The following is a 25640-nucleotide window of genomic DNA, read 5'->3' as shown; positions in this document are numbered from 1 at the left end:
TGGGAAAAGAGGAGCGTTCAAAATACAGCAATTAAATTATTTCTTATTTGCATGTAGTTTTTACTTCTATTAGCAGAAACTAACATTAACAAGGTGATTCTAATCTACTTGAGATGTAAAGCCCAGGATATAACCTGAGTACTAAGATACATACAATCTTGAGAAGCTCTGTGAAAGCTGCAGGGGATTTCAGTATGTAAAGCATCTTAGAGTTAAAACTCTTAGGAAGTCAACTGCCGTTTCGCCTGCAGTGATAAATGAGAAAGGATGACTTTCAACTGCCAACCTGGGCAGATGCAAACGATGGTGGGGAAGACAGTTTAGAATCCCAAGAGCAAAGAGGCTGATGCCGTCTTCACTCTGGTGGCAAAGATGGAGGTGGCCAGGGGGGGTCTCAGGATTGCCAATGAAGTGAAAAAAATGGCAAGACAGCCTTTTCGAAAATAGAACTAAAATTAACAGTGAGGAAGATTTACTTTAAAAAAAAAAAAAGAAAAAAAGGACTCTATTTCTGCCTGACGTCTCCAGCTTCACTTGAGTGCAGAGGACAGGGGAGAAGAGCAGTACCGTCGATGGCCACCAGAATGGCCGTCTGGCCTTTCATCTCGTGATCGGTCATCGCGTCGCTGATGTCGCTGGTGACGGTCAAGCCGTTGCGCCTCATCCACTCTCGGCTGCCGATCAGCACAGAGAAGGTCTGTGGGACCGCATCTGCTCAAAGGAGTGTGTGGTTATTCCCAAACAGCCCAAGTTCACTGTGAGAAAGCACTAAAAACCATGGGGTGGTTTCAACAGCAAAACGTCCACTGACGGTTCTGGAAAAACCACAACCTAGTCAACACTTCTTGGAAAACCATCCTTAAAGAACCAGGGGAAAAAGAATAACCAACATGCAGAACCGCGGTATGAATTAAAACATGTAAAGATGTTACAAACGTATTAAACACCGCGTAGTGTACCCACTGGCCTTTAGGGGTGTCTGCTGCTGCAGGTAGATTGGGTTAGAATTAGGATTAGAAGCGGTTATTTGGTCAGCGCTGAAAGCAGGTGTGGACTAGACCCATCCCTGCTTGGTACAGATGATGCAAGGTGAATCAGCCAACAACCAGATTCCGTGTATGAAAGGTTTTGAAGCTATACCTCCTAAAAGGCCAGCTGAGTCTTGTACCTGTCACCTCTACCTTAGGTGTCACTGATAGACCAGTCCTCCTGGAAGGCAAAGGAAAGGTCATCCCAGGGCTTTAACTTGTTATAAGGTGGTAAGAGCTTCTAACAAAATCTAAATCAAGATTTAACTACTAACATACTTAAGAGCAAACACTAGACATGGGTTTTTTGGTTTGGGGGTTTTTCTACTCTCTTATGCTGATGGCTAGCACCCTTTGAAGAAGAAAGGCCATTATTCAAAAAGCAGCTGTCCCTCCAGTGTCCCTTCTTGGCTTGGGCAGACCATTTCCATTCACTTTCCCTGACGGCTGCCAGCTCTGTCAATACGTCACATCCCATCAGAGTTGACCACATGGAGGTTTCCTGTTTAGGAAGGACAAAAGGAAGACTCCCATCTGCCTACCCTGCAGCTTATGAGTCTTATCCCAAGACTAACCTGGGCTAAGAAAGAGGAGACTCGAGACTAGGGAGCAGGTAAGCAATACTCCACGAATCTAAGTCACACACTGCTTTTGTCTGCAATTAGCGTCAAGATTCAGCCACATCGAAGAACACGAGAGAAGCTGCAGGCTTCCCTGGGAGACAGGTGTGCGGCGCACCAGCCCTGAGCCACCTTCTCCGCAGTCGGGAACCACGGGGAGAGCCTGGCATGGTGCTCTCCATGGCTGGGCCCAGCCCCCGGCGGGCCGGGCAGCGGAAACCGAGGCCGGGGATACCTGTTTCCACGGGGACGCTGCTGACCCCATTCAGGTGGGCGGCCGGTTGGCCACGTGGGCGCTTGCCCTGGGCCAGGATGCCCTCCACGTTGCTGACTTTACAGCCGATCCCACAGCCAGGCACCGCCTGGAAGTCCGTGCAGTATCCCAAGGTCTCTGTGCCAAGTTCCTGGGAAGGAAAGTGGGGGAGAGGAAGCAGAAAACAGAGGTGAGTCGAGAGGGAGTCAGGACAGAGGTGGGGGTGAGGCGGGGGGAGAGCAGCGGACACCAGGAATTTAGAGGGGAGGGAGGGACGGGAGGAGAACTGCCGGGAAAGGCGAAGAGATCGACGCTTAAGTCAGCAACTCTTTCTCTCTTATATGACACAGTCACTTAAAACAGCCTCAACTCCCTCCTAGAGTTTGGATGCCTGGGGAGAGTGGACAGGTTGCAGTCCAGAAAGGAGAAAGGCAATTCACATCAAACACCCCAAATTAAGGGCTGGGGTCGGGGTGGGGGGTGTGGCGGGGATGAAGGTGCCAAAGGGAGGAAAGGTTTTCTTTTTATGCTGCAAATAATTTCATAAAAACGATGGAATAGGTAAGTGGTAACAAACTATTTGAAGGCCATCAAGGGATAATTGCCCATGGCCAGACCCTGGTGGGGAGGGCCGACGTGGCAGGAGAAAGGGAAGGGCTGGGGTTATCTGGGTAACAGAACCCAAAGGAAGGATGCCTGGGGGTGAGCAGAATTCGTTCTGAAACATCAGGAGGATGAGAGGGGAAATAGCCACACCCTACACAAAGGACACGACAGGAAATGGGATTGCTGAAAGATTCCCTGTCCGGGAAGAGTTGTCAACTTTTCCCCAAGGCATCCATGTCACCTTCTACATTTACTGCTAACTGTCCTGTTCAGACAGTGTACATGTTTTCAGGGCAGTATTCTGGCACATTCTGCTGCCTCCACGCGCAGACTGAAAACAGAGAAAGCAAACTAGGCCCTCTCATCTGCAGAGGTCAGAGAATGAAGGCTCCCCCCTAGCTGTGCCAACAACCCACAGTCCTCTGGTCACTTCTGCTGCTTCCTCTCCGTCTCAGGAGTCCCCAGTGGAATGGATTTCTCCTGACCTGGCCCCAAGACCCCCTTCGTTTTAGTATCCCTTTGCACGAAGCGCTCGCTCGTGAGGGACTGAAGACGCCTGTCTTCTCCCCACCCGACCATCACCTCCCAGCAGGCAGAGCTCGCATCTTATGAATTCTTACTCCCCTGAGCTCAGGATGCTCAGGAAATGCCTAATGAATGGCCATTAGCTCATTAACACTGAACTGTTTTGTGATGACCTGGAAACGTGACAAGGGACCTGCCGCTGTGCACTGCATCCCCACCTGCTCCAGGGGGCCTGAGCCTCAGCAGTTTCCAGACCACACGAGCCAAGGCCTCTGTGGAGGCAGCTGATGTGGGGGCCAGGGGCAGTGAGGAGGAAAGGCGTGTGAGGAGGAAGGAGCCCGGAGTCTTCCGGCCCAGCTGGGGAGAGCGGGGGAGCCGAGGGAGCGAGGGCCCAGCAACGCCCAGTCCACCTACCTCTTTACAGTATCTGGTGACTGCCACACCCAGGGGGTGCTCACTGCTGGCCTCCGCAGTCCCCACCACAGCGAGCACCTTCCGGAGGGGCAGCGTGGCCACGTCCACGAGCAGGAGGACCCGCATGACCTTGGGGGCCCCGTGGGTGATGGTGCCAGTTTTGTCAAACATCACAGTCTTTATCTGCCCAAAAAACCACATCTCAGTGACCAAAACACAGATGGAAGGGACTCTCACAGTCCTCACAATCTCGAGGCAGAACTTCACTCAACCCACCCCAAGCAGGTCACAATACACTCCTTCGTGACACGCTACAGAATCCTCTGCGTCCATCCCAAGGTCCAACCACTCCCGCTGCCAAAACATTGTTTCTTTCTCTGTCCAGCTAAAAAAAAAAATCCACACTCCGGCTTAACCTTGACCAGGTGGAGCCAGAAGCTCTCACTCTGATGTGACAAGGAGGCATCACCGTGCAGTAACACCGTGCGGCCTCCTCCTCGGGTCGGGTCAGGAGCGTGACCCTGGGGGGTCTGTCCATCTCCCGGTCCACCGCTATCTGCCGGGTCAACCACTGTTTTCTCCGGCCTGCATCAGTGCAAAAGCCTACGGAGAATAGTGTTCTCGAATTCCAAGTTCACAAAAGGAAGGGAGTGTTCCTTGGCCATAATAACAAGTAACCACAGAGCTAGTCTGGGGACCTGTGCCCCTTGGCCAGTGGCAGCTTGGCACTGGTCCCCATGGGTCTGGGCTCAGTCAGTTGGAAGCAGCCACACTCGGCGCCTGAGCTTGCGTGGCCGGAGCCCACCAGTTCCCTCGCTCCACGCTCCCCTGGACCCGGTACAAGGTCAGCCCTTGTTGTGCTCAGACTGTGCGCCGCAGGCTCGGTTCTCCCTCATTTAGCGAACAACAGCTCCGCTTCTTGTGTCTGACTGAGTGGGGCATCTTCACCACTATTAACTGGCCTTCCTCTGACAATCCTGGAAGCTTCTAGTCCAGCCCCCGCTCCGCCGCCAGGACGATCTTCGCAGCGTGCAATCCAGCCCTGCAGGCGCTTCACCCCCGCCCCTGCCCCCGTGTGTCCCTGCTGCTCTTGGTTAAGCTCTGGACCGGGACTGAATAACCCTCCAAAGCCCTTCAAGGCCCCTCTCTCCCCTCCTTCCTCCCTCAGTACCCTCATCTCCTGTCAGTTTCTCTCTCTTTCTGGTCCTCATTTAGTTATTGAGAAAATAACTGTGGAGTGACTCCAACGTGCCAAGCACGGGGCAAGATGCCGGGGACACAATGGCGGGGACGTGTTCACGGTCTCCAGCCCTACGGAGTCTGGGACCAGGCAGCACGGCCCCCCTGGGTCCTTTCCACGTCCTGGTCTGGTCCCACGACCGGGACACCCTTCCCAACCTCTGCTGTCAGCTGACAGGTCTCAGACCTCCCCTGAGCACCTGCACCAGCGCCCACCCCGTCCAACACACACACGGGTCTACGGTTAGGCCCCTGAGGAACTGTCCTCACGACATCTCACACTCTCTGTGGCGCCTGCTGCTTGCTTGCTCCATGCCTGTCTTTCCTGCTGGACTGTAAGGTCCCTGAGAGCCAGGGCCCAGCACAGGACCCACACAGAGTAAACGCTCAACAGATACCGAAGAAATAAAGGGAGGATGGAAGGCTGGGGACTGCTGGGCTGAAGGGAGATTCTCCATAGACACTGCTACCTGCTACTCCACCCGAGGTCCCAGGACCCTCCCCGATCACGCGGAGACAACGCAGCTACTCTCCCCGGAGCCCGACCACCTGGCTGTGAGCCCGGCGCTGCACATTTTAGCTGCAGGCCTTTGGCAAGTCGCCCGGCCCCCTCGTGCTGCACTTCCCTCACCCGTAAAATGGAAACAACCAGCACCCACCTCAGGGCTGTCGATGAGGTTAAATTAGTATTGATACAGCATTTAGGTCTTTGACCGTGAGCTGCTGCCGGTCCTGTTGTCATTCCCAGTTAGTCCTGGCTTCCTGTTTTACTTAATTAGTAGTGCTACCCTCAGTCCTCTTTCAGGTTTTTCTCTGAATATGAAATTTAAACAGGTACTATTTTCACTAGGACTCTCTAAGTCAAAAAAAAAAAAAAAATCACGCAGCATACATACAGCTACAAAATCACCCCAGCCAAGACCTCGAAGGAAGCGGGGGCCAACCTTGTGGGCCAGCTCCAGAGGCTTGCCTCCCTTGATGAGGATGCCATTCTGGGCGGCCACCCCCGTGCCCACCATGACGGCCGTGGGCGTGGCCAGGCCCAGAGAGCAGGGGCAGGCGATGCACAGCACCGTGATGGACGTCTGGAATGCAAACCGGAGGACCACCTCTGCCTGGGAGATATGCTTGCTGGACGTCTGACGAGAGGAAAGAGACAGAGGCAGGGTGAGAGTCAGATGAGGCACCACACGGAATTCTGATCATATAAGAACATTCCACTCTGTGGTGGCCTATATGGGAGTAGCATCCAAAAAAGAGTGGATATATGTAACTGATTCACTTTGCTGTACAGCAGAAAATGACACAACCATGTAAATCAACTCTACTCCAGTAAAAATTAATTTAAAAGAAAAAAGAACATTCCAGTGCAGGTGGGGGACCTGAACTGGCGTGATGAGCTGGGCTCCAGGAGACACGGTGTATCCCGCTCTGCTTTGCAGGTATCGCGTGGTTCACTTTACTGCTCCATATCCTACTGTTCCAACCTGATCCTACAGGCTTTCCTCAGGCAAAGGTATTATGAGAGGAGAGAGGCACATAAAAATCCCTGATAGGGGAAGAGCACAGGCTCTAGAATTGGACCACGTAGGTCTACATCCTGGCTCTGACATTCCGTGTCTTAGCTTCCTCACATACAACGTGGAGGTAATAATACCCAGCTCACAGGTTTTTGTAAGGATTAAATGAGGTAACATACATACAAATACATACAAACATAAATATACATAGTACAACACCTGACGTAGGAGAGAGGAGTCTGAGAAATTATAGCTATTACATTATCATTATGATTTTTATTATTATGAAAGCTTTAAAAAACTATAGCTCTCCAAGGAATCAACTCTAAGGTAATAATCATGTGGGAAAAGATACAAGGATATTTCTCACAGTGCTTTTTCATAAAGGGAAAAAACTGGAAACAACCAATGGGGGATTGGTTAGTTAAACTGCAGGTATGGTGTGCATAATGGAATATTATGCACATGTTAAAATGATGATGTATACATACTGACATGGAAAGATATCGGTAGCATTGCTGAATTTAAAAAAACAAGCATAAAATGGCATGTGTTGTGATTTAATTAGTGCAAAATTATCTGCCTATATCTCTAGATAGCCTTTCAACAATACTGGAAAGATGTTCACCAAAGTGCAGAAAAGTGCATATAGGGATGGGATTTGGAGCCATCTTTATTTTCTTCTATTTTTCACCAGTTTCCTTTATAAAAATCCAAAACCAAAAAAATACAGGTCTCCTTCCCAGTTACCTGGTGACACATATTGGTATGATTATTTGCATTCTAACGTCTTGAGTTATCTTGGTTTATGTTTCAAAATGGCTAGTATCTCTGGAGAACAACTGAGAGATGCTGTATTCACTTAATTACAGTAAAACGCATGTTTTCTAAATCGAGGATATAGACCACAATCTCTTTAGATCCGTCTACCCTCTATTCTTTGACTTTGAAAGGCAGATTCTAAAATAAGCTACCTTATTAAGGGTCATTCAATTTTCACAGAAACAGTTTGATTTCGGTAGAAGGACATGCTGTTTAACACATAATGTGATTTTTTAGAGGTAAGGATGAAGTGTTGTATTTTTATTTTTTTTTTAACCTCCAGAAATTCTTGTCAAAATCACACCTGGCATTCTGAGAGGAGTGGGGTGGACTTCTAGAGGTTGACACGAACCCTGTCCCTACAGATGACTTGTACAGAGCAGAGTGACAACAATGTCTTAAAGGAACATGCAGTACCTCATTTGTCAGCATCCTCCCTGATATTGCAGATAAAAACAAAAGAAGTGAAAGTAAGATGGAAAGGTAGGGAACAGCAGGAAGCCACATATTCCAACTTGTTTAGGACTGAGTTTCCCATAGCCACGTGCCAATGAGCTGCTCTCCCACAAAAGCCAAACTTTTTGGCGGTCAGGTGCCATAATAGCCACTGGCAAATTCTAGGAATACAGTCATAGGCTACTCTTAAAACACTGAAATCTCCCTAGATGTCAGAAAGTGTTTCACTTGGACATTTTAAGATAGGAAATTTGAGGGAGGAAAATCATATCTAAGTGAATGACAAGTACACCAAGAATATATGATATGCCTTTAACTACGGATAAAAAAATTTTTAAAAAGGAAAAAATTATCTATTCTGTATTTCCAGTTTCTTATTTTATGGCTCTAAGGTAAAATACATATTAGACTGGGCTAAGTAAGTATGAGATATTTTTAAAAATAAGGTAAAACACTGTTCTACTCACTGGGCAGTTGTCAAATACTACTCCAAGTGGGCCATTAGCTTTTTATGTCTCTCCAGGTTTCTCCAACTCAGCACTATTGACGTTTGGGGCCAGATAATTCTTTGTCATGGGGACCTGTCCTGTGTACTGTAGGATGTTTAGCAGCATCCCTGGCTCCTATCGTACATACTAGAGGCCAAGCAGCACCCCTCCTCAGCCATGACAACCAAAAACATCTCCAGACATCACCAAATCAAAACCACTCCCAGTTGCGGATCACTGATGTTTGTAAGTTCTTACTGATGAAGCAGAAAAGTTTCGTATTTTTTTTTGAATTTTGATAAAACTGTATTTCCTAAGATAGCATTCTTCGTCCACTTTTTAAACTCAAAGCTATATATTCCATTGCTTCATATATAATGTTTAATAAATAATTATTAAAAAGCTATTAGTATTACTTGGGAAGCTGCAAGGTTAGATGGTCTATATGGAGGTAGCCAGCAAAAAGTCTATTTCTCTTAGGACTGGTTAAATAATATTATCATGCTATTGTGACTGACGTGACCTATCTTCTGTGATGTGTGCCTCATAACCTCAAAAATGGCCAACAGTGCAAAATGTAAATGCTTTAAGCACTACACCTGAGAGCCAGTGGTGTTTGAAATGATCTAACCAGAAAGCAAAAGGCATCTTTAGTAAAAACCTGCAGGAGTTGCGTAGTTGCATAGCCAGGATTGTCCTACCCTGGCTGAGGTTTTGCTGCCAATAAGTGAAGCAAGCAAATAAGATGTAATGGGTAATTAAAGCCCAATGAATCTAAGACATGAAAAAATAGGATTAATGGCAATCGATTATTTAAAACCCAACAAGCACACTGCCCACAGCATTCAACTTACAGGGAAGTATTTCTGAACAACACCGAAATCGATAAAGCCGATTACAATCCATACCACCAACGTCAAAGTTGAAATGATGATGATAAATGGGACAAAATATCCACTAAACCGGTCAGCCAGTTGCTGAATGGGTGCCTATGGAAATAAAACACGAAGACCGCAGGAAATTACAATCTCCAAAGAAATAAACTGCCACAAGCATGGACAAGGACGGGGATTCCTAGCTCCCTCATTAACTACATTTATTAGTCAATCTCTCTACTCAGTAAAATCTGCCTGATTCTATGGGACTCTTGGAATAATTTCTAGAGAGAGGAAGCTGAAGTTATATTGCTTTTAAAATTCCTTCGTGGGACTTCCCTCTTGGCGCAGTGGTTAAGAATCCACCTGCCAATGAAGGGGACACGAGTTTGAGCCCTGGTCCGGGAAGATCCCACACGCTGCGGAGCAACTAAGCCCGTGAGCCACAACTACTGAGCTCTGCACTCTAGAGCCCGCGAGGCACAGCTACTGAAGCCCACGCACCTAGAGCCCGTGCTCCGCAACAGGAGAAGCCACCGCAATGAGAAGCCCACGCACCGCAACAAAGAGTAGCCCCCACTCGTCGCAACTAGAGAAAGCCTGCGCGCAGCAACGAAGACCCAACACAGCCCAAAAAAATTAATTAATTAATTAATTTTTAAAATAAATAAATAAAATAAAAAATAAAATCCCTTCATTACCTTGGACATCTGAGCCTCTTCTACCAGCTTTACAATCTGAGCCAAGGTGGTGTCGTTGCCCACGTGGGTGGCAGTGATGAGCACGGAGCCGTGGGCGTTCATCGACCCAGCGATCACCGTGCTGCCGGGCTTCTTCGTGACGGGCATGGCCTCTCCTAGAGGTGGAGAGGAGACCAACGCCACGCGCTAAGCGCCGTCGGCATCCCTGGGGCCTGGCCAGGGTGCTGACGCCCACCCAGAGGGACGGAGTGCTCACCTGTGATGAGGGACTCGTCGGCCATGGTGCTGCCTTCCAGGACCTTCCCGTCCACTGGGAACTTGCCCCCAGGGACCACCTTGATGATGTCTCCACGCTGCACCAGCTCCATGGGCACCTGCTCCTCTCTGCAACAGACGCCACTCAGGTTACACTCGGGGGCCGCACAAGGGAGCTCACCCTCCTGGCCTGTCACCCAGGTAGGGTTCTAGACAAACCGCCGGCTTTACACTGAGCGGCAGTAACCACTTTATCCGCCGTTTACAGACTGAGTCAAAACTGTGCAGCTGCTAAGTACCAGGCACTGTCCTAGCTCCTGGGAAGCCAGCTGTGAGCAGGACAGCCGAGTCCCGACGCTCATGAGGACAACTCTGTGGAGCAAACAGACAACAAGCAAGATAGTCCCAGGTCTTAAATAAGTGCTGTGCTGACAACGATGTGACTGGAGGGCTTCCCTCGGTGGTGGCGGAGGAGGAGAGAAGTGGGAAGGCCTCACGCGAAGATGACATTTGAGCCGGACGACAATAGGGTCCCATATACGGGGAAAGAAAACTCAAGGGAGAGGAAACAGCTAATGCAAAGGCCCTGAGGCGGGACGGAGGGGGCCTCTGATAAATAAGAAGCCAGCAAGCACGGCTGGAGGGACACGAGTGAAGCAGGCAGAACCCGGACCGTGTCAGGTCTTGCAGGGCAAAGTGCGGGCTTCGGGTGTTAAGATTTTCAGCGGGAAAGTGACGTATAAAGCTGGTTCGCATTTTCAAGTCAGCTCTCTGGCTGCTGCATGAGAATGGGCTGTAGGGGCAACAGTAGAAGCTGACAGAGGAGTTCGCCTGTGGCAGCAGTGGCCTGGGCTGGAGACGGAGGGAAGAGGTGCCCGGGAACTTTGGGGGGCGTGACGTGTCAGCAAGACGTGCGTATGCGCTGAGCGCGTAAGAGAAGCAAGCATGAGCTCTTCGTTTCAGTTTCAGCAACTGGGTGGATGAGAAGTTGTTGAATGAGATGGAGACGCCTATGTAGAAGCGGCCACGGGAGGGCGAGGGAAGAGAAGGAGAGGAGAGGAGATGAAGATCTCTGTTCTCACGTGTCGGGTCCGAGATGCCTACTTGACTTCCACGTAGACATGTCAAATCGGGAGAGCAGGGAGCTAAAAACTGGATTCGGGCTGAGACTAGAGGTCAAATGGGGAAGCTGTCACAATAGAGACGGGATCTAAAGCCTGAAATGGTACGAGCTTCCTCAGGAGTGTGCCTGGAAGAGAGACCTGGGCCCTGGGACATGTGCATGTCGGGAGGCTGAGCAGGCGGAAGGGCCAGCGAGGGATGGGGGCGGAAAAGGAGAGAGTGGGGCTTCAGGAGGGAGCACCCATCGCACCGCATGGCATACGGGGAGGTCATTACCTAGACACAGATACGTGTAAAGCTCATCACGCCGTACACTTGGGATTCGTGTACTTCAGTGAAGGTAAGTTATCTCTTAATAAAAAAAAAAAAAGGGGGGTATTTTAAAGGGACAGAAAAGGGGGTAGATGCTGGTGAGAGGCTGCAGTGAGGATTAAATAAGAGCAATGGTTGATCTGGTTCTGGTGATGTCTTTGGCAGAAGGGATCTCAGAAACTGGTGGAGGGACAAGGTTGGCTGGAACGGGCTGAGGAGAGGCTGGGAGGTGAGGAAACAAGAAAGCAGCTGAAGACAACGCTCAAAAGAAGTTCTGCTGCGTGAAAGAGAAGAGAAAAACAGCCGTAGAAGAGCCTGTGGATTAAGACAGGAAATTGTGAACTGTATGTGTGAACTGTCTGCTGGGGAGAACGGTCCCACGGAGAGCGAGAGAGACAGATGGGGGGACAGGAGGGGACGACAGGAATAGAGTCATCCAGGGAGCGAGGACGGCTTTGGCAGCATCTCTCTGAAAGCGTCACGGGGACCAAATTTACTTAACTGTATATGTAACGTTGGCTCATGAACCAATGGTGAGAAAGTCAGAAAAGCAGGGGCGTAGAGCAAGCAGGGCTCTGAGGTTATATGATGCCTTCCTTTCATTCTACAGAGACTACATTTAAACGATCACAGAGAGAGGGTACAAAAAGCCACCTTATTGGAGAAGGAAAACCAGACGTGTATTGAGTGCAGGTGCTGTGCTCCATATTGACATGAAGCCTCCCCAAACCACGTGAGGTAGGTGACAGTCACCCCTACTTGTTCCCAGGTTGACCTGAGATGCTGCCTGTGGGCACCGAGGGCAGGGCCAGCGGGCCACAGTCAGTGCTGGTGACTTTGACCATCACCTGACGGACGTGTTCACTGTTGACCGGCCTCTATGTACCAGGCACTGTGCTGGGCTGGGGTTACACACAGGACAAAACTCTCAGGTCTATGACCTAGTAACTAAAGTCAAGCTGGGTTTTGTTTGTTTGTTTGTTTTTGCGGTACCCGGGCCTCTCACTGTTGTGGCCTCTCCCGTTGCGGAGCACAGGCTCCGGACGCGCAGGCTCAGCGGCCATGGCTCATGGGCCCAGCCGCTCCACAGCATGTGGGATCTTCCCAGACCGGGGCACGAACCCGTGTCCCCTGCATCGGCAGGCGGACTCTCAACCACTGCGCCACCAGGGAAGCCCCAAGCTGGTTTATTTAAGTTCAGCAATGGCCACAGTAAAAGAAAGGGAGCACAGAAAAGGAGAGACCTTTAAAGGGGAAGTGGGCAGCAGCCTGAGTCTTGAATGCTGGGAACAGATGTGTAAATCTGTTTGGTGGCTGGGGGGACAGTACATAAAAAGAAGGGGAGGATCTCTACAACCGAGAATATCCTCTGCTTCTGTCTAAAGTGTCCCAGAGATGGAGACGCCCAGGCTCCAAGACTGCCCTCCGAGAGGCCCGTCTGCACAGCCTGGAGTTTACCGTCCACAGCGGTCTCCGCGGCACGAGAAGCCTGTGTCAGAGAAGGGGCAGCTGCTCCCGTAGAAAGGAGGTGACGACGGGGCTGTGGGCAGAGCCTCCTCTTCCACAACCTGACTCCTAAGCTTTAAAATGTTTGCTTAAAAATCGTGATTCTTGCCTCAAATGTCCACTGGGTGTCTTTCTAAGAAATCGTTAGTGAGGCTCAGCTCCGCTTCACCTAACTTTGAATTTCCCCTTTGATCTGAATTAACCATATCTTTCTTACTCTGAACAGCTGAGTTTATGGGGAACAGCCCTCTAGGGGGGCAGGTGGCTCCTTCTGGTGAATTCCCAGTCACATGTCTGCTTCAGAAGCTCATGTGCCCCAAACGCCACGCTGTGGGAATACAGCTTTTTCCGAGCATTTCTTCAGCTCTGAGGGTTTCTGCCGGCAGCCTGCTCACCTCACCTGTGCCCTCTTCTCTACTCGCCTGCCTCATCTAACACAAAGCAAAAAGACAAAGGAAAAACGTACAAGAGAAGGGCCACTGGGCTATATAAAATTATAATTCCGTTTTCCTAATTATACTTCAACGTGGGCGATTGGGGACCCGCTGTGCAGGCCTCACAGTGTCAAGCGCACGCACGTGTATGATGCGTTTCTTTAACATCTGACAGTCATTTCATGCATTCAACTAGTGAGGATCTGAGCACCTGCTATGTAGTCCCAGGACGACTGGAGGCACCAAGTGCTCCAGGCCCCAGAGGACAAGGCAGTCTGACCAGGGGACAAGGGGTCAGGCGAAGGGGAAGGAAGAAAGGCGTTGGTTGGAGGGCGGGGGGGTGGGCGAGTGCAGGGGTGCCTCCTCCTGGGACCCGCCAGGGGGGTGGCCGGGAGGAGACGGAGGGATGTCAGGACCAGAGGCTGAGCCCAGGAGGCACAGGCGCAGATGCCAAGTCTCACGTGCGCGTCTAGGGATGCGGACTTTATCCTAAACCTCCGGAGGACTGGCAGATCTGTGCCTCCAAGAGCTGGATGGTTTGCATGTGGAAAACATCAGGAAGGAGACAAGGCTGGAGCAGGAGGCCAGGGAGGGGCTGTTGCGGGGCTTTAGGGGAGAGAGCCTGGTGGCCTGAACAAGCACGGCAGCAGTGGGAGGGGCAGCGGCCGGGGCCACCAGAGCTCGTGGAGCCGGAATCAAGAGGACAGGGACCAGCTGTGTGGACGAGGGCAGGGAAGGGGTCGCAGAGGACGCCCACTGAGATCTGACGTGGGTTTGAGAATGAAGATGCGGGGTCAGGGGACACAAAGACAACAGGGCCAATGCTGAAACCCCGACAATCACCCACATTTAAGGAATGAGGGGCGCGAAGAGAGGGCACAAAGGGAAACGCAAGTAGCAGCTAGGGAAGAAATTACCACTGATCATCTACGCAGATGCTCCTGTCACCCAAACTCCGGGGCGGAGAGGAAGGACACGTGCCCCTGGCCGAGGGACTGAGGGAGGGACGGGCCGAGTCCCTCTGAAAGGAGCCAGCTGAGGCGCGAAGCCCCGGTGGCCTGCAGGAGGAGCTGCAGACCTGTCCACGCCGGCAGAGGCCCAGGCCCTGCAGGAGGCTGCCTGGGGCCCCTGGCACAGCACACGCCACGTTGCAGGAGGCGAGAGAGCGGCCCTGGCCCTGGCAGGGCAGGTGTGACCACGGCCCGAGCACCCCGTCAGGAAGGTGGGGTAGGAGTGACCACCGCCGTCTGACGGACACGAACTGCAAAACACAGGAGGGGACCCAGTTCCAAGCACGTGGTGGCCTGTCTCAGGCAAAGCCAGAAGGAACTCTGGTCTTCTGGCTCCTAGCTTAAAAAGCGGTACCACCACACGTGATGGCAGAAGCCAGGCACACAGTGTGGGAAAGAACCGGGAGATGCCAGGTGTGGCCCCGCCCTCCTTCGGCATCGCGGCCGGCCTGAGCCTTCTGGCAAAGACTCACATCTCCTCGTACTCAAATCAGTGGAGCTGCCCGGGCGCTGGCATCCTGCCGTCACAGGCCCTTCGAAATGAAAGGCAGAAAGTAAACGCAGCTGTTCATGGCTCAATTCTCAATCTGAACGTCTGCACAGCTCAGGCACTCTCATGTCATTAATTTATGAGAAAAAAGGCAGCCAAGGTACACAACCGTGCAGAGCCACCGGAGCAGTCACAAGCCAGCCGCACTGTCACACAGGCTCCTCCCGGCCAGGAGACAGGGCAGCAGGAGGCTGAGCGGGAGGCTGCGTCTCCAGGGGCCCAGCCCCCTCTCTGCTGCTCACCTGCCACGGACTCTGGACAAGGTACTTCCCTCCCAAGCTGTGGGCTCCTCCCGAGGACAGGCACTCCCCCACGAGGAAGCCATCAGGGTTACATTCGATTATCTACGCGCAGTGCTGGGTAGCATACATGGCACACGGCAAACTCTCCAGTCTCAGCCGTCCCTACCATAATTCTGATGATTACTTAAAAACCAGTGTGCAGGGCCTCCCTGGTGGCACAGTGGTTGAGAGTCCGCCTGCCGATGCAGGGGATACGGGTTTGTGCCCCGGTCTGGGAGGATCCCATATGCCGCAGAGCGGCTGGGCCCGTGAGCCATGGCCGCTGGGCCTGCGCATCCGGAGCCTGTGCTCCGCAACGGGAGAGGCCACAACAGTGAGAGGCCCGCGTACCGCAAAAAAAAAAAAAAAAAAAAACAGTGTGCAGGCAAAAGCCGGTGCTGCTGTGCTTGGTCAGCCTGAGCCTCGGAAACTTTCAATCCTCACGTCTCACTCACTGGCCCACGGGCTCAACAGAGGTTCGCCCAGTGGCCCTCGGGAAGGAAGGGACCCGCCTTGGCCTCAGGGGCCTTTGTCTCGGAGACACAGCTAGGAAACCAGCCAGAGTGTGATGGACCGGAGGGTGCACAGTGGGAGGGGCACCGATGGATGCTTCAGTAGCGGGAGAGTCTGGAGTTAAGTCGTACTGGATGGTAAGGATCAGCAGAGACGGGGACACTGGAGATGGTTAAGAATTCGACAGGACGGCTCTAAGCAGAGGCCCCGGCGGGGGGACGCCTCTTCTCCCACCGGTGCGGTGGGGAAAGGCAGCTTTGCAGGCTGAGTGACAGGAAACGGATGGGTTTCCCATCACAGTTTCTATTTTCAAGTCAGAAGTGAGATCACAGGCTAAAGGGGAAAGTGGTGGGGCCAGAGAGATTTCAGGGATGCGAGGGAGGCCTAGAAATAACCATTGCCTAGAAGAGGAAAAGGAGGCTGACCGGGGAAATACAGAAGCCTTAATTTGTAAAAATGCCCCCGTTATTAAATATGTTTTAAGAGTCAGTATATGTAAGTGTAGAGAACACGGGCTCTGCAACCAGCAGTGTAGGTTCTGTCCTAATTCCACTACTTAATTCCTGTGTGACCCTGGGCCAGTCGCATAGCCTCTCTGAACCTCCGTCTCTGCATCTGTACAATAAGGGTAGTAAGAGTCCCTTCCTCATAAAGCTTTTCTTTTGGATAGATTAAATGCAAACAGGTTAGTACAGCATCTGGCACACAGTAAATGCTATATAAGTCCCAGCAATAACGACAGTGAGCATTATTGTTTTTAATGTCTGCCAACCTGAGAAAGAAGAAAAATAGTTCTCCCATTTTTATTCTTTGGCAAGTTGATCCCCTATCTCTCAGCCTGTCCAAATCCTCCAGATCCTGCAGGCGAGACCCAGTTCATACTCCATGTTCTGTGAAGCTCTGCTTGACCACCACTAGCCTTCCTCTCCTAAGTTCCAGAAATGCTGGCTGCACCTCTCACTCATCATCTAGCAAACATACACCCCCTTGAACCCTTGCTTATCTTTTAGTATATAAATGCTTTGTTTACTTAACTGGACTGAGACGGGGCATCTCACTGTACCGTCTTTGCTGGCCCTCACCAGGTCTAGTGTCATGTCCTTCACACGATAGGTGTGTGATGTGTAGCACACAGGCTGATCTAAATCGATCAAGGACGTGTGACAAAGACAACCCACCTGATGATTAAGTTGTCCTCCCCAAGGGTCACGACGGTGGCTTCCGTGGCTTGTAGAGACATGAGTTTGGCGAGGGCTTCTGAAGTTTTGCTCTAAGAAATAACCAGAATGTAAAACGAGAGCGATACTAAGCTGGCCTGTGCAAACCCAGACCATTAATCACAAGGCTGGTGTTAGAGAAACCCTGCAAGAAAAGGCTGCCTCTGTAACACGGCCCCTCTGCACGCCTGCGGGCTCTCCCGGGATGAGTGTCACTCACTGCCCATCAACACGCAGCCGTGCCATCACCGTGCTGAGCGGACAGTGCAACTGAGTTCTATGAATTACACTTCAGATTGAAGAAACAACGCCAGTCTGCCCGATGACTGTTTTCTTTTAGGTTCAATTTAATTTCTTTTAGGACCTGAGTCCCACTCTCTTATATTAGGATACATTGAAATCTGGGAACAATGCAGGGTGCTAAAAATGGCACGACCCTATGGTGGAAATGTGGATTTCTAGACCAGGAAGCTACACACTCAGTCATGTACCAAGAGGTGGTATGAGCTCTGACCCGAAATCCAGGGTTCTTTCCACTGCACGATGCCTCTGAACAAAGGTTTTAACAATTAACCAGATTAGCTGGGATTTCACAAGCAGCGAGACTGGTTTGGAGATTAGTGGTCAGAACACCTAATAATACGTAGGTTTCACATTCCTTTAAGCCTTGCCCTAGATTGTGTATGATTAGTAATTCTAAACATGGTGCCCAGATAAATTAAGGTTTGTGTTACTGAGGAAAGTTCTTCCTTTAACCTGAGGCTGCACTTACCTTTGCCACGTGTTCCAGCCACCGCCCCAGGGCAATGAACACGAAGAGCATGGGGGGGGTATCAAAGAAGGTCACCGGGCTCCTCTCGGCCTTCTCGGCGATGGCCACGATCAGGATGACGAGGGAGTAGACGTAGGCAATGCTTGTGGCCAGCACGATGAGCACGTCCATGCTGGCCGCCCGGTGTCTCAGAGATTTGTAGGCCTGCACGTAGAAGTACCAGCCCCCGAGGAACTGAAAGGTGGTGAGGGAGAGTGACCTTTGTGACAAGGCCCCCTGGGACTGTAAATACCCTGGGCTCCCCCTCGACGCTGACACTACTTTTTCCTCCATAAGGGACATGGATGAAATGTACTTCCTGATTCAGAGGACTTCTGGCCACAGGAGTGGCTGATCCAGGGAGACCTTTAAGACCCAGAGCACTGGACAACCTAGATGTCCAGCAGTAAGAGAATGCTCAAGATGGTGAAAGAAATCATGGTGTGTTCATACTGTGGACAGTGCTAATGCGGTCCCTGAAGACAATGTGCTAGACCCCTAACCGCTGGTGTGAGAGATGTACATAGTACATGGTTAAGTGAAAAAGCCAGTTATAAATCAGTGTACCTAGTATTATCCTATTTCGGCCAAAAAAAGGCCTGTGTCTATAGTATGTGAACATGTACACACACATACATACGCAGGTAAATATGTGTTTTTTTCTATGCAGATGAAGATCTGGAAAAACCAAATTGAGCCTATAAACACTTGCCCCCAGATAATCCTAATTAATATTAATTAATTCTAATATTCTAATACTAAGTCAGCAGTTTCATTTTCTATTCCAAAATAAATGGAAGGCACACTTCCCACTAGAAATACAGCTAGCTACTTAATGCGGTCCCCAGGGCAGAAGTAACACGAAGCCTGCCCCTTTTAAATTATGATTCCTCAGGACCACGTTTCAGTCATTCAAGCCAAGACGTGGAAGAGAGCAGCGTGAGCTCCAGGGTGGTCCAGCTGCTGCTTCTAACATCGAATTCAGCTGAACAATAAGCAAACAAGACACAGTGGATCACCAAGCCTTGCCGCAGCGGGCTGCTGTTCCAGGGGGAGTCTGGTCATCTGTGGAACTGCCGGTGAAACCAGGCTCTCTGTCATCCCCCATGTTAGAGGACGCCCCCCAGCTGGTCATAAGACAGAAAAAAGCAGCAGCCGGCTGGGTGGTGGGAAAGCGGCAAGGAAGCTGCACTTGGAGCACTCTGAGGGGCTGGGCTGGCCACACACAGGCACGCTGGGCAGGTGTGCCCACCCCCCGATACGCACCTGAACAAAGGTACACAAGATAAAGAAGACGAGGTTCAGGATGGACAGTCCTGGGACGATGTTGTGGTCCAGGAGCATAGACTCGTGGGGCTCGTGGCTGGGTATCAACATATAGATCATTAAACCCATGACAGGGATGCCAAACACCAGGCTGCACAGGAAAGACTTCTTCCACCTGGAAAGAAACACAACACCGACATATCAGGTACGCCGGTCACCTGGCTTCTGGCCCCGTCCCCTCCCGAGGACTTGGTTTGAGACTGGCCTCTGCCACATGTCTGGGACAGACCAGCAAAGGCTAACGTGAAAGTAAGGCTCCCTCCCGACATCGGCCATCTGAGGGGAACACCAAAGGTCTAAACTTCACTGCCAAGGATGCTCCAGAGACGTTTAGACACAGCCCCTGCCTGCCCGTGGCCGACGTGGCACCTCCCATCTACAGGTGAGGCAACCGAGGTCCAGAAGCTGAAAATTCAGCCCCAAAGAAGTTGACCATCCTCAGCCTATGGCTGGTACCGCTCTTTTTTCAAACCGCAATCGTTTACAGACTCCCAAGAAAAAAACAGATAAAAGGAACATTTCATTAGTATAAACTTCTACATTCAACTTTTAAACTATTACTTAAAATAGAGTCAGTGTGAACAGTGCAGCTGCCTTGATGAAGTTTAAAATCGGGGTCACAGGCGACAGCCATGTTCTCCCATCAGCCTCACCATCCACAAAATTCCAACCAAGTGCTCTTGGAAGCTGTAGGAGGCATAGCCTCAACGCCGATCTGAAGACCACGGGCCTGCGAGATCAGAGTCTTACACTCCCAGGCCCCCGCCTCCAAGCCCCGAAAAGACCTTGCTTCCTACCCCACTCCTCTCAGCCCGACAAACTTCCACTCATTCTTTGAGGCTCAGATCGTGTGTCCCCTGCTTGTTAGCTTCCCAGACTCCCCAGAACCCACCTGCACCATTGCTCACCCACTCTTCCCAGCCCAACCGAGGGCCCCTCTAAGGTAGGAGTGACACCCTATTCATCCCTAGCACCCGGCACAGTGCCCTGCATACAACAGCGGGCTTGTGTTCATTGAATGAATGAGTGAACACATCTGCAACAGTGAACGAGCTCAGGTCTCCTGCTTCCCGAGCCATTTTCTTTCCACTTGGCCATAATTCCTGTCCTCGGATCCTAGATCTCGACCCACTCCGGTCAAGTCTTGAGATACTATAAAAGAAAGAACCCACTCTTCCCTTCCTCCCAACGTAGGTGCTGTCCAATCTGTTAGCGACCAGCCATAGGTAACTATTTAAATTAAAATTAGTTAAAATGAAGGGAAATTAAAAATTCACTTCCTGAGTCACACTGGCTGCATTTCATACTGGGCAGTGCAGATATAGAGCGTTTCTGTCACAGCAGAAGGTACCGTGGAACAGCATTGTTTTAGAGGATTAACATTACGAGGGTAAAGGCAACTAATTCAGCAGAAGGCGCCGTGGAAGGTGGAGAAAGCAGGGACACCAATTAGCACCCAAGGAGGTAGAGGCGGGCCAGGGGAGAGGCAGCCCTCAGAGCTCCAGTTGATCTTCTGTGTTCTACCTACTGCTTTATTTCCAGCTTGTGGTCCAAGTGATGAGCGCTGGGGCTCCTCTGGGTCAGGGAGACATGAAAGCCGATTCCCTTGTTATTAAAAAGAGGAAACAGGAAAGAAGGCACTTGGTTAAGACAGGCATCGGGAGAAACCATTTTACATCTTTGGAAATAAGAAAGTTGATCTAGGGCTTCCCGGGTGGCGCAGTGGTTGAGAATCTGCCTACCAATGCAGGGGACACAAGTTCGAGCCCTGGTCTGGGAGGATCCCACATGCCGCAGAGCGGCTGGGCCCGTGAGCCACAACTACTGAGCCTGCACATCTGGAGCCTGTGCTCCACAACGGGAGGGGCCGCGTTGGTGGGAGGCCCGCGCACGATGAGGACTGGCCCGCTCGCCGCAGCTGGAGAGGGCCCTCGCGCAGAAACGAAGACCCAACACAGCCAGAAATAAATAAATAAATAAATAAATAAATAAATAAATTTATATATTAAAAAAAAAGAAAGTTAATCTAAAACTGCCTCACAGGACTGTATTGGTTTTTCCGCTCATGACTTCTGTCCCCATGTCACTGTACAGATCCCGTCAGAGGTTCCACGGCGACTGCGGCTCCTTCTGTGGGCAAAGGCAGCAGATGCCGGGAGGTGACTTAGCACACCCTGAGCTGATCGATGCTGAGTTATAAACTCGGGATTTGTGAGCTACGGACTCCCCAGTATCAAGTGGTCGGGAGTATCGCTCTCTGTAGGAGGAAACTGAAGGTCAGAGATTAAACTCCCGTCCAAAGCTACAGCATCATCGGAAGCGCTGAATCCAGCTGCAGGTCCCCCGGCTCCGGCCCAGGCCTCTCCCAACGAGCAGACCTTGGCTCCGGCAGTATCTGTGGTTTTCTCAGGGATTATCTCAAGCAATTCTTTCACCGTTTTGCTCCTCCACCCTCTCTATCTTATTTGATCTGGTCGCTGAATCTCTGATTCCCTGTATAAAATTATACAGGAAAGGTTGTCAGGAAATGTCCTGTCAGTCAGCACAATGTAGAGGGACCCCGGGACTCTGATGTTGGGATTTTACACAAAAATTAAGAGTTATGTTGGAAGAAAGAGCACGTAAGGCCATCTAAAGGCAGATCCTTTGCAACTAATACCGGCCTAATTACATCAGGAAAAGATGCCCCAGAGATGCCGGAACGCGGGCCAGACATTGGCAATATACCTCAAGTAAGAACCAGGAGGCGACTGCAGCAGGCTGGGCAGCTGGGTGGAGGCCAGCAAGGATTGGTGCCTCAGTTGACTTCTCTCCCTCATTAATGCCTTATCACTACTGTTCTGTAAGACCCGTGGGGTGGCAGAAACTGGATGCCCACTGAGCTTGGAACTAGGAGATCTGGGTTGGAGTACCAGCTCTGCAACCTTTAGCTGGGTACCAGGGATCAAAGTCTCCTAACCTCTCTGGGGGATCTCTCCTCATCTGATAAAGAAGCTGCATTGTCTGCCTCTAAGACTGAGGCCCTGTATCAACAGCAGTAGCAGTATGTGCACCTCAAAGAGCTCTGCATGGCCAGACAACAGACGGCATGTCTCTTAACACACACACACACACACACACGAAAATTTAAAACAACTTGAAGCCTGCTACGAGATGTTTCATTTCATAAGGAATTTCATAAGCAGTAGTTTCTGCTAAACTTCACCATCAGTTGTTACGAGTTTATCTTGTTCGGTTTTGACCGTCTTGACCCGTTCAGATCACCACTAGTGCTCATCCTCTCCTGGTGTGATAGGACACAGAATGTCTGTGGACAAAGTGAGGGAACGATGGGGGTGGGAGTACAGAAAACTACTGTGACTGATTTTCCAAAGAGAAATGACTAAACTCTCCACCTGTAAAGGAGGCCTAGTATAGTGGTCAAACGCAGTGTAATTCTTCCCAACACCAACATTCCTTTGGTCTGTAGATACGTGGCACAGATGTAAATATGACTTAAAAAAATTACAATTAGGCAATTTTTTGGGGGGGCCACACCGCATGGCTTGTGGGATCTTAGTTCCCCAACTAGGGATTGAACCCAGGCCCTCGGCAGTGAAGGTGAAGAGTCCTAACCACTGGACAGCCAGGGAATTCCCACAATTAGGTAATTTAATACCATGTGCCAGGAATCTTGGCAATACTGCTGTTTCTCAGGGAATATCTGAAATTAAAACAATAATAATGTTTTTTTCTCCCCATCTTTTTCTTACCCATTCACTGATCCCCCCCCCCCTCAGATTATCTGATATTTACTAAACCCTCACAAGTTGAGCCACCTTATTTCCATGGGAAATCTTGAAGGATTTTAGATTAGGTGATTTTTTTTTTTTTTTTTTTGCTTAGCTATACTTTGCTCATTTTTCTATGATGATTATACATCACTGTTTTTAAAAAGGTGGGTACAATATGTTTTTGATAAATGATTTACCTCGATAATTTTGACAATATCCCGCGGACCGATAATTTCAGGATCAAACTTCACGTGGGCTTTGCTGGTGGCAAGAGCCACAGAGGCGTAGGTGATGCCGTTCGTCCTTGTGAGTTTGGACTCTATGTTGTGAACACAGGAAGTGCAGGTCATCCCCGTGATCTGCGGCAAAGGATGACAAAGATCCCACTGACCGAGGATCCAGAGGATCCCATCAAAGGCGCACAGGGAGTTGGGTTAACAGGCGGCCACAAGTCTGTTCTCCTTCCCAAGAGGCTGGACTCACAATCCCCAGGTGCAAGATTTTCACCCCGGACATTCCCGCAGGAGCCTCGGGGATATAAACAGTGGTTCTTCCTCAACTCACGTACAGGAGACCAATCACTAAGCAGATGGCAAAGACCGAGGCCCAACTCCCAGCTCTGCTAACAATGGGCTTTCACAGCACTCTACGCCCTGTGCTGGTTATGCATTTCTGCCACCCCGTGCTGTGTGCACTGAGAAAGCAGTTCCAAGTGAGCCAGCCACCCCTGTACGATGCATTAGGCAAGCCGGACAACTCACTCTTCTGAGTGTGTGGACAGCACTTCCCAGAATACAAATTAAATACAGACATAAAATGCCTGAGCATGGGATGACAATACAACTATAGGACACTGTAATAAGAAAAAAAAAAAACATTGTTCAAAAAAATGTTTTCACCTTCCCCACGGATAGTCTTGCTCTAGATTTCCACACCATAGTGTGAGCAGAGATGTGCACCTCGGGCCCTGGAGGTCTGACCCAGCGAGTACTACACTGTGCCCCTCTGCACACACCGAGGCCCAGCCAGAGCAAAGGATTTGCTCTGCAAAGAACACCACTTCTCAGGAGCTCAAAGTGCCACTTGCGTCCGCAGTACTTTTTCTTCAAACATTTACTTACCTACCGCTAATGGCAGTGACTAAACACAGCAAGGAAGTAAGACCCTTTCACTTCGGTAAACAGCGTTACTCACTTCCTTGTGGATTCCTTCTAAGCCTTCCTTTATTTGCACAAAAAGAGCTTTGCACAGAAGTGCTTGTGAACACAGCATATTCGAAATACTAGAGCTATCTTCTGTCCTTGATGATTTGTTGACTAGCGCCGCTGGCAAGTGGGCAGACAGGAAACAATACCAGCGCCTCGTCCCCCCTGCTCCCCAGCAGCCCTGGAAACAGCACCACCCCCGGCGTTCACCCCGGACTGAGCGCCTGGGGACACTCTGGTCACCAAGTACCTTGTAGACACGCCTGTGCCTACAAGGTGCCCCCGGCTGCCTCGCTCACTCCCATCCCGTCCCGGGGCCTCTGGCATTCCAGCTTCCTCTCGGCCTCACGGGACGTGTTCCTGTTTGACCCCCGCAAGCCACAAGCTCAGGACAGCCGCCGTCTCCAATTCCTCTTCCTCCAACGCCATTGCCTCCTCCTCCCGATACCCTGACGCGCCTGGCGGGACCTGGCGGGACGCGCGCCTGCGACTTTCTGACATAGTGGACATTCCTTCACCAAACGAGCAGGTCCTCGTCACTGGCTTCAAAGGAAAACCCAATAGCAACGAACAGGATACATGCAAGAAGGGGGGAACGTCCTGACCACAGCCCCGGCTGCCGTCAGAAGGCCTCCACGGGCTGTCTCAGGCCTGCACCCCCTGGCCCCCGCTCCAGCCCAGCCGCCGCTCTTACAATCAGCTCGAGGTCGCCGTCTGAGCCCGCGTAGTCCTCCATCACCTCTGCCTCGAAGCCCAGGTTCTGGATGAGCTGCGCTATCTCCAGGGGCTGGATAACTTCCGGATTATACTTCACCTCTGCCTTTCCAGCCATCAACGCAACCAGCACAGACAGAATGCCTGAAACCAGCAGGGCACAGCTGGAACACTCCAGGCAAGGCCTCTGGGATGATGTGTTCAACATAAGCTAACAAAGAAAAAACTCTGCCCCAGAAGGTTCTAGAACAGTGGTTCTCACACTTGGCTGTGCATTAGGATCACCTGGGGGGGGCGGGGGGGAGGGCTTTTAACAATCACCTGACCAGTGATTAACTCTTAACCCAGACCAATTAAATCAGAATCTCTCAGGGTGGATACCAGGCATCTTTTTTCCCTTTTTAAAGCTCCCCAGGTGACTCTAATGTACAGCCAAGTGTGAGAGCCACTGTTCTAGAAGGATGCTCCTCACACTTTATTGGGCATATGACTCACCTGAAGCCCTGGTTAAAGCAAAGACGCTGGTTCAGTGGGTCTGGGGCAGGCACGGCCCATGCTGCTGGCCCGGTGGGCGCCGCTCTGAGGCAGGCTCTGGGGGACACAGGTGCGGGCACACACCTCAAAGCAAGGGACAGCGTCTGCAGCAGGCAACTGCTATCACATAACGGGTGTACTGTTTTCTCCACTTCCAGACACAGGAGAAAAAAATCATTTTCAAAAGTGGTTTTCCAGGGCTTCCCTGGTGGCGCAGTGGTTGAGAGTCCGCCTGCCAATGCAGGGGACGCGGGTTCGTGCCCCGGTCCGGGAAGATCCCACATGCCAGAGTGGCTGGGCCCGTGAGCCATGGCCGCTGAGCCTGCACGTCCGGAGCCTGTGCTCCGCAACGGGAGGGGCCACAACAGTGAGAGGCCCGCGTACCTCAAAAAAAAAAAAAAAAAAAAAGTGGTTTTCCTTACTCTTTTTCAGTTTTTAATAACTTTCAGGAATGAAAAAGAAATCCCACGGACTACCTTGCTACCACTGTTGTTTAGTTTAAGGGGGAAAGAAAGGCTCATTCATATAAA

At 50.9% G+C, this 25640-nt stretch overlaps 1 protein-coding gene across 1 annotated transcript in view; it reads right to left on the bottom strand.

The window, feature by feature from the left end:
• ATP7B (ATPase copper transporting beta) overlaps positions 1 to 25640 on the bottom strand; it is a 75815-nt gene that overhangs the window by 5787 nt on the left and 44388 nt on the right. Inside the window, 13 exon segments of the mRNA XM_060080299.1 lie at positions 568 to 711; positions 1884 to 2052; positions 3447 to 3629; positions 5630 to 5824; positions 8826 to 8960; positions 9548 to 9702; positions 9804 to 9931; positions 16709 to 16800; positions 17520 to 17753; positions 18825 to 18999; positions 20413 to 20489; positions 22855 to 23016; positions 24557 to 24720. Of these exon segments, the coding sequence (XP_059936282.1) occupies positions 568 to 711; positions 1884 to 2052; positions 3447 to 3629; positions 5630 to 5824; positions 8826 to 8960; positions 9548 to 9702; positions 9804 to 9931; positions 16709 to 16800; positions 17520 to 17753; positions 18825 to 18999; positions 20413 to 20489; positions 22855 to 23016; positions 24557 to 24720 (2013 nt within the window).

Source organism: Mesoplodon densirostris, chromosome 17 (genome assembly GCF_025265405.1).
Source record: "Mesoplodon densirostris isolate mMesDen1 chromosome 17, mMesDen1 primary haplotype, whole genome shotgun sequence".
Classification (NCBI taxonomy): domain Eukaryota; kingdom Metazoa; phylum Chordata; class Mammalia; order Artiodactyla; family Ziphiidae; genus Mesoplodon; species Mesoplodon densirostris.
The sequence above is the reverse complement of the archived record's forward strand: the minus strand, read 5'-3'. Positions and strand labels throughout refer to the sequence as shown.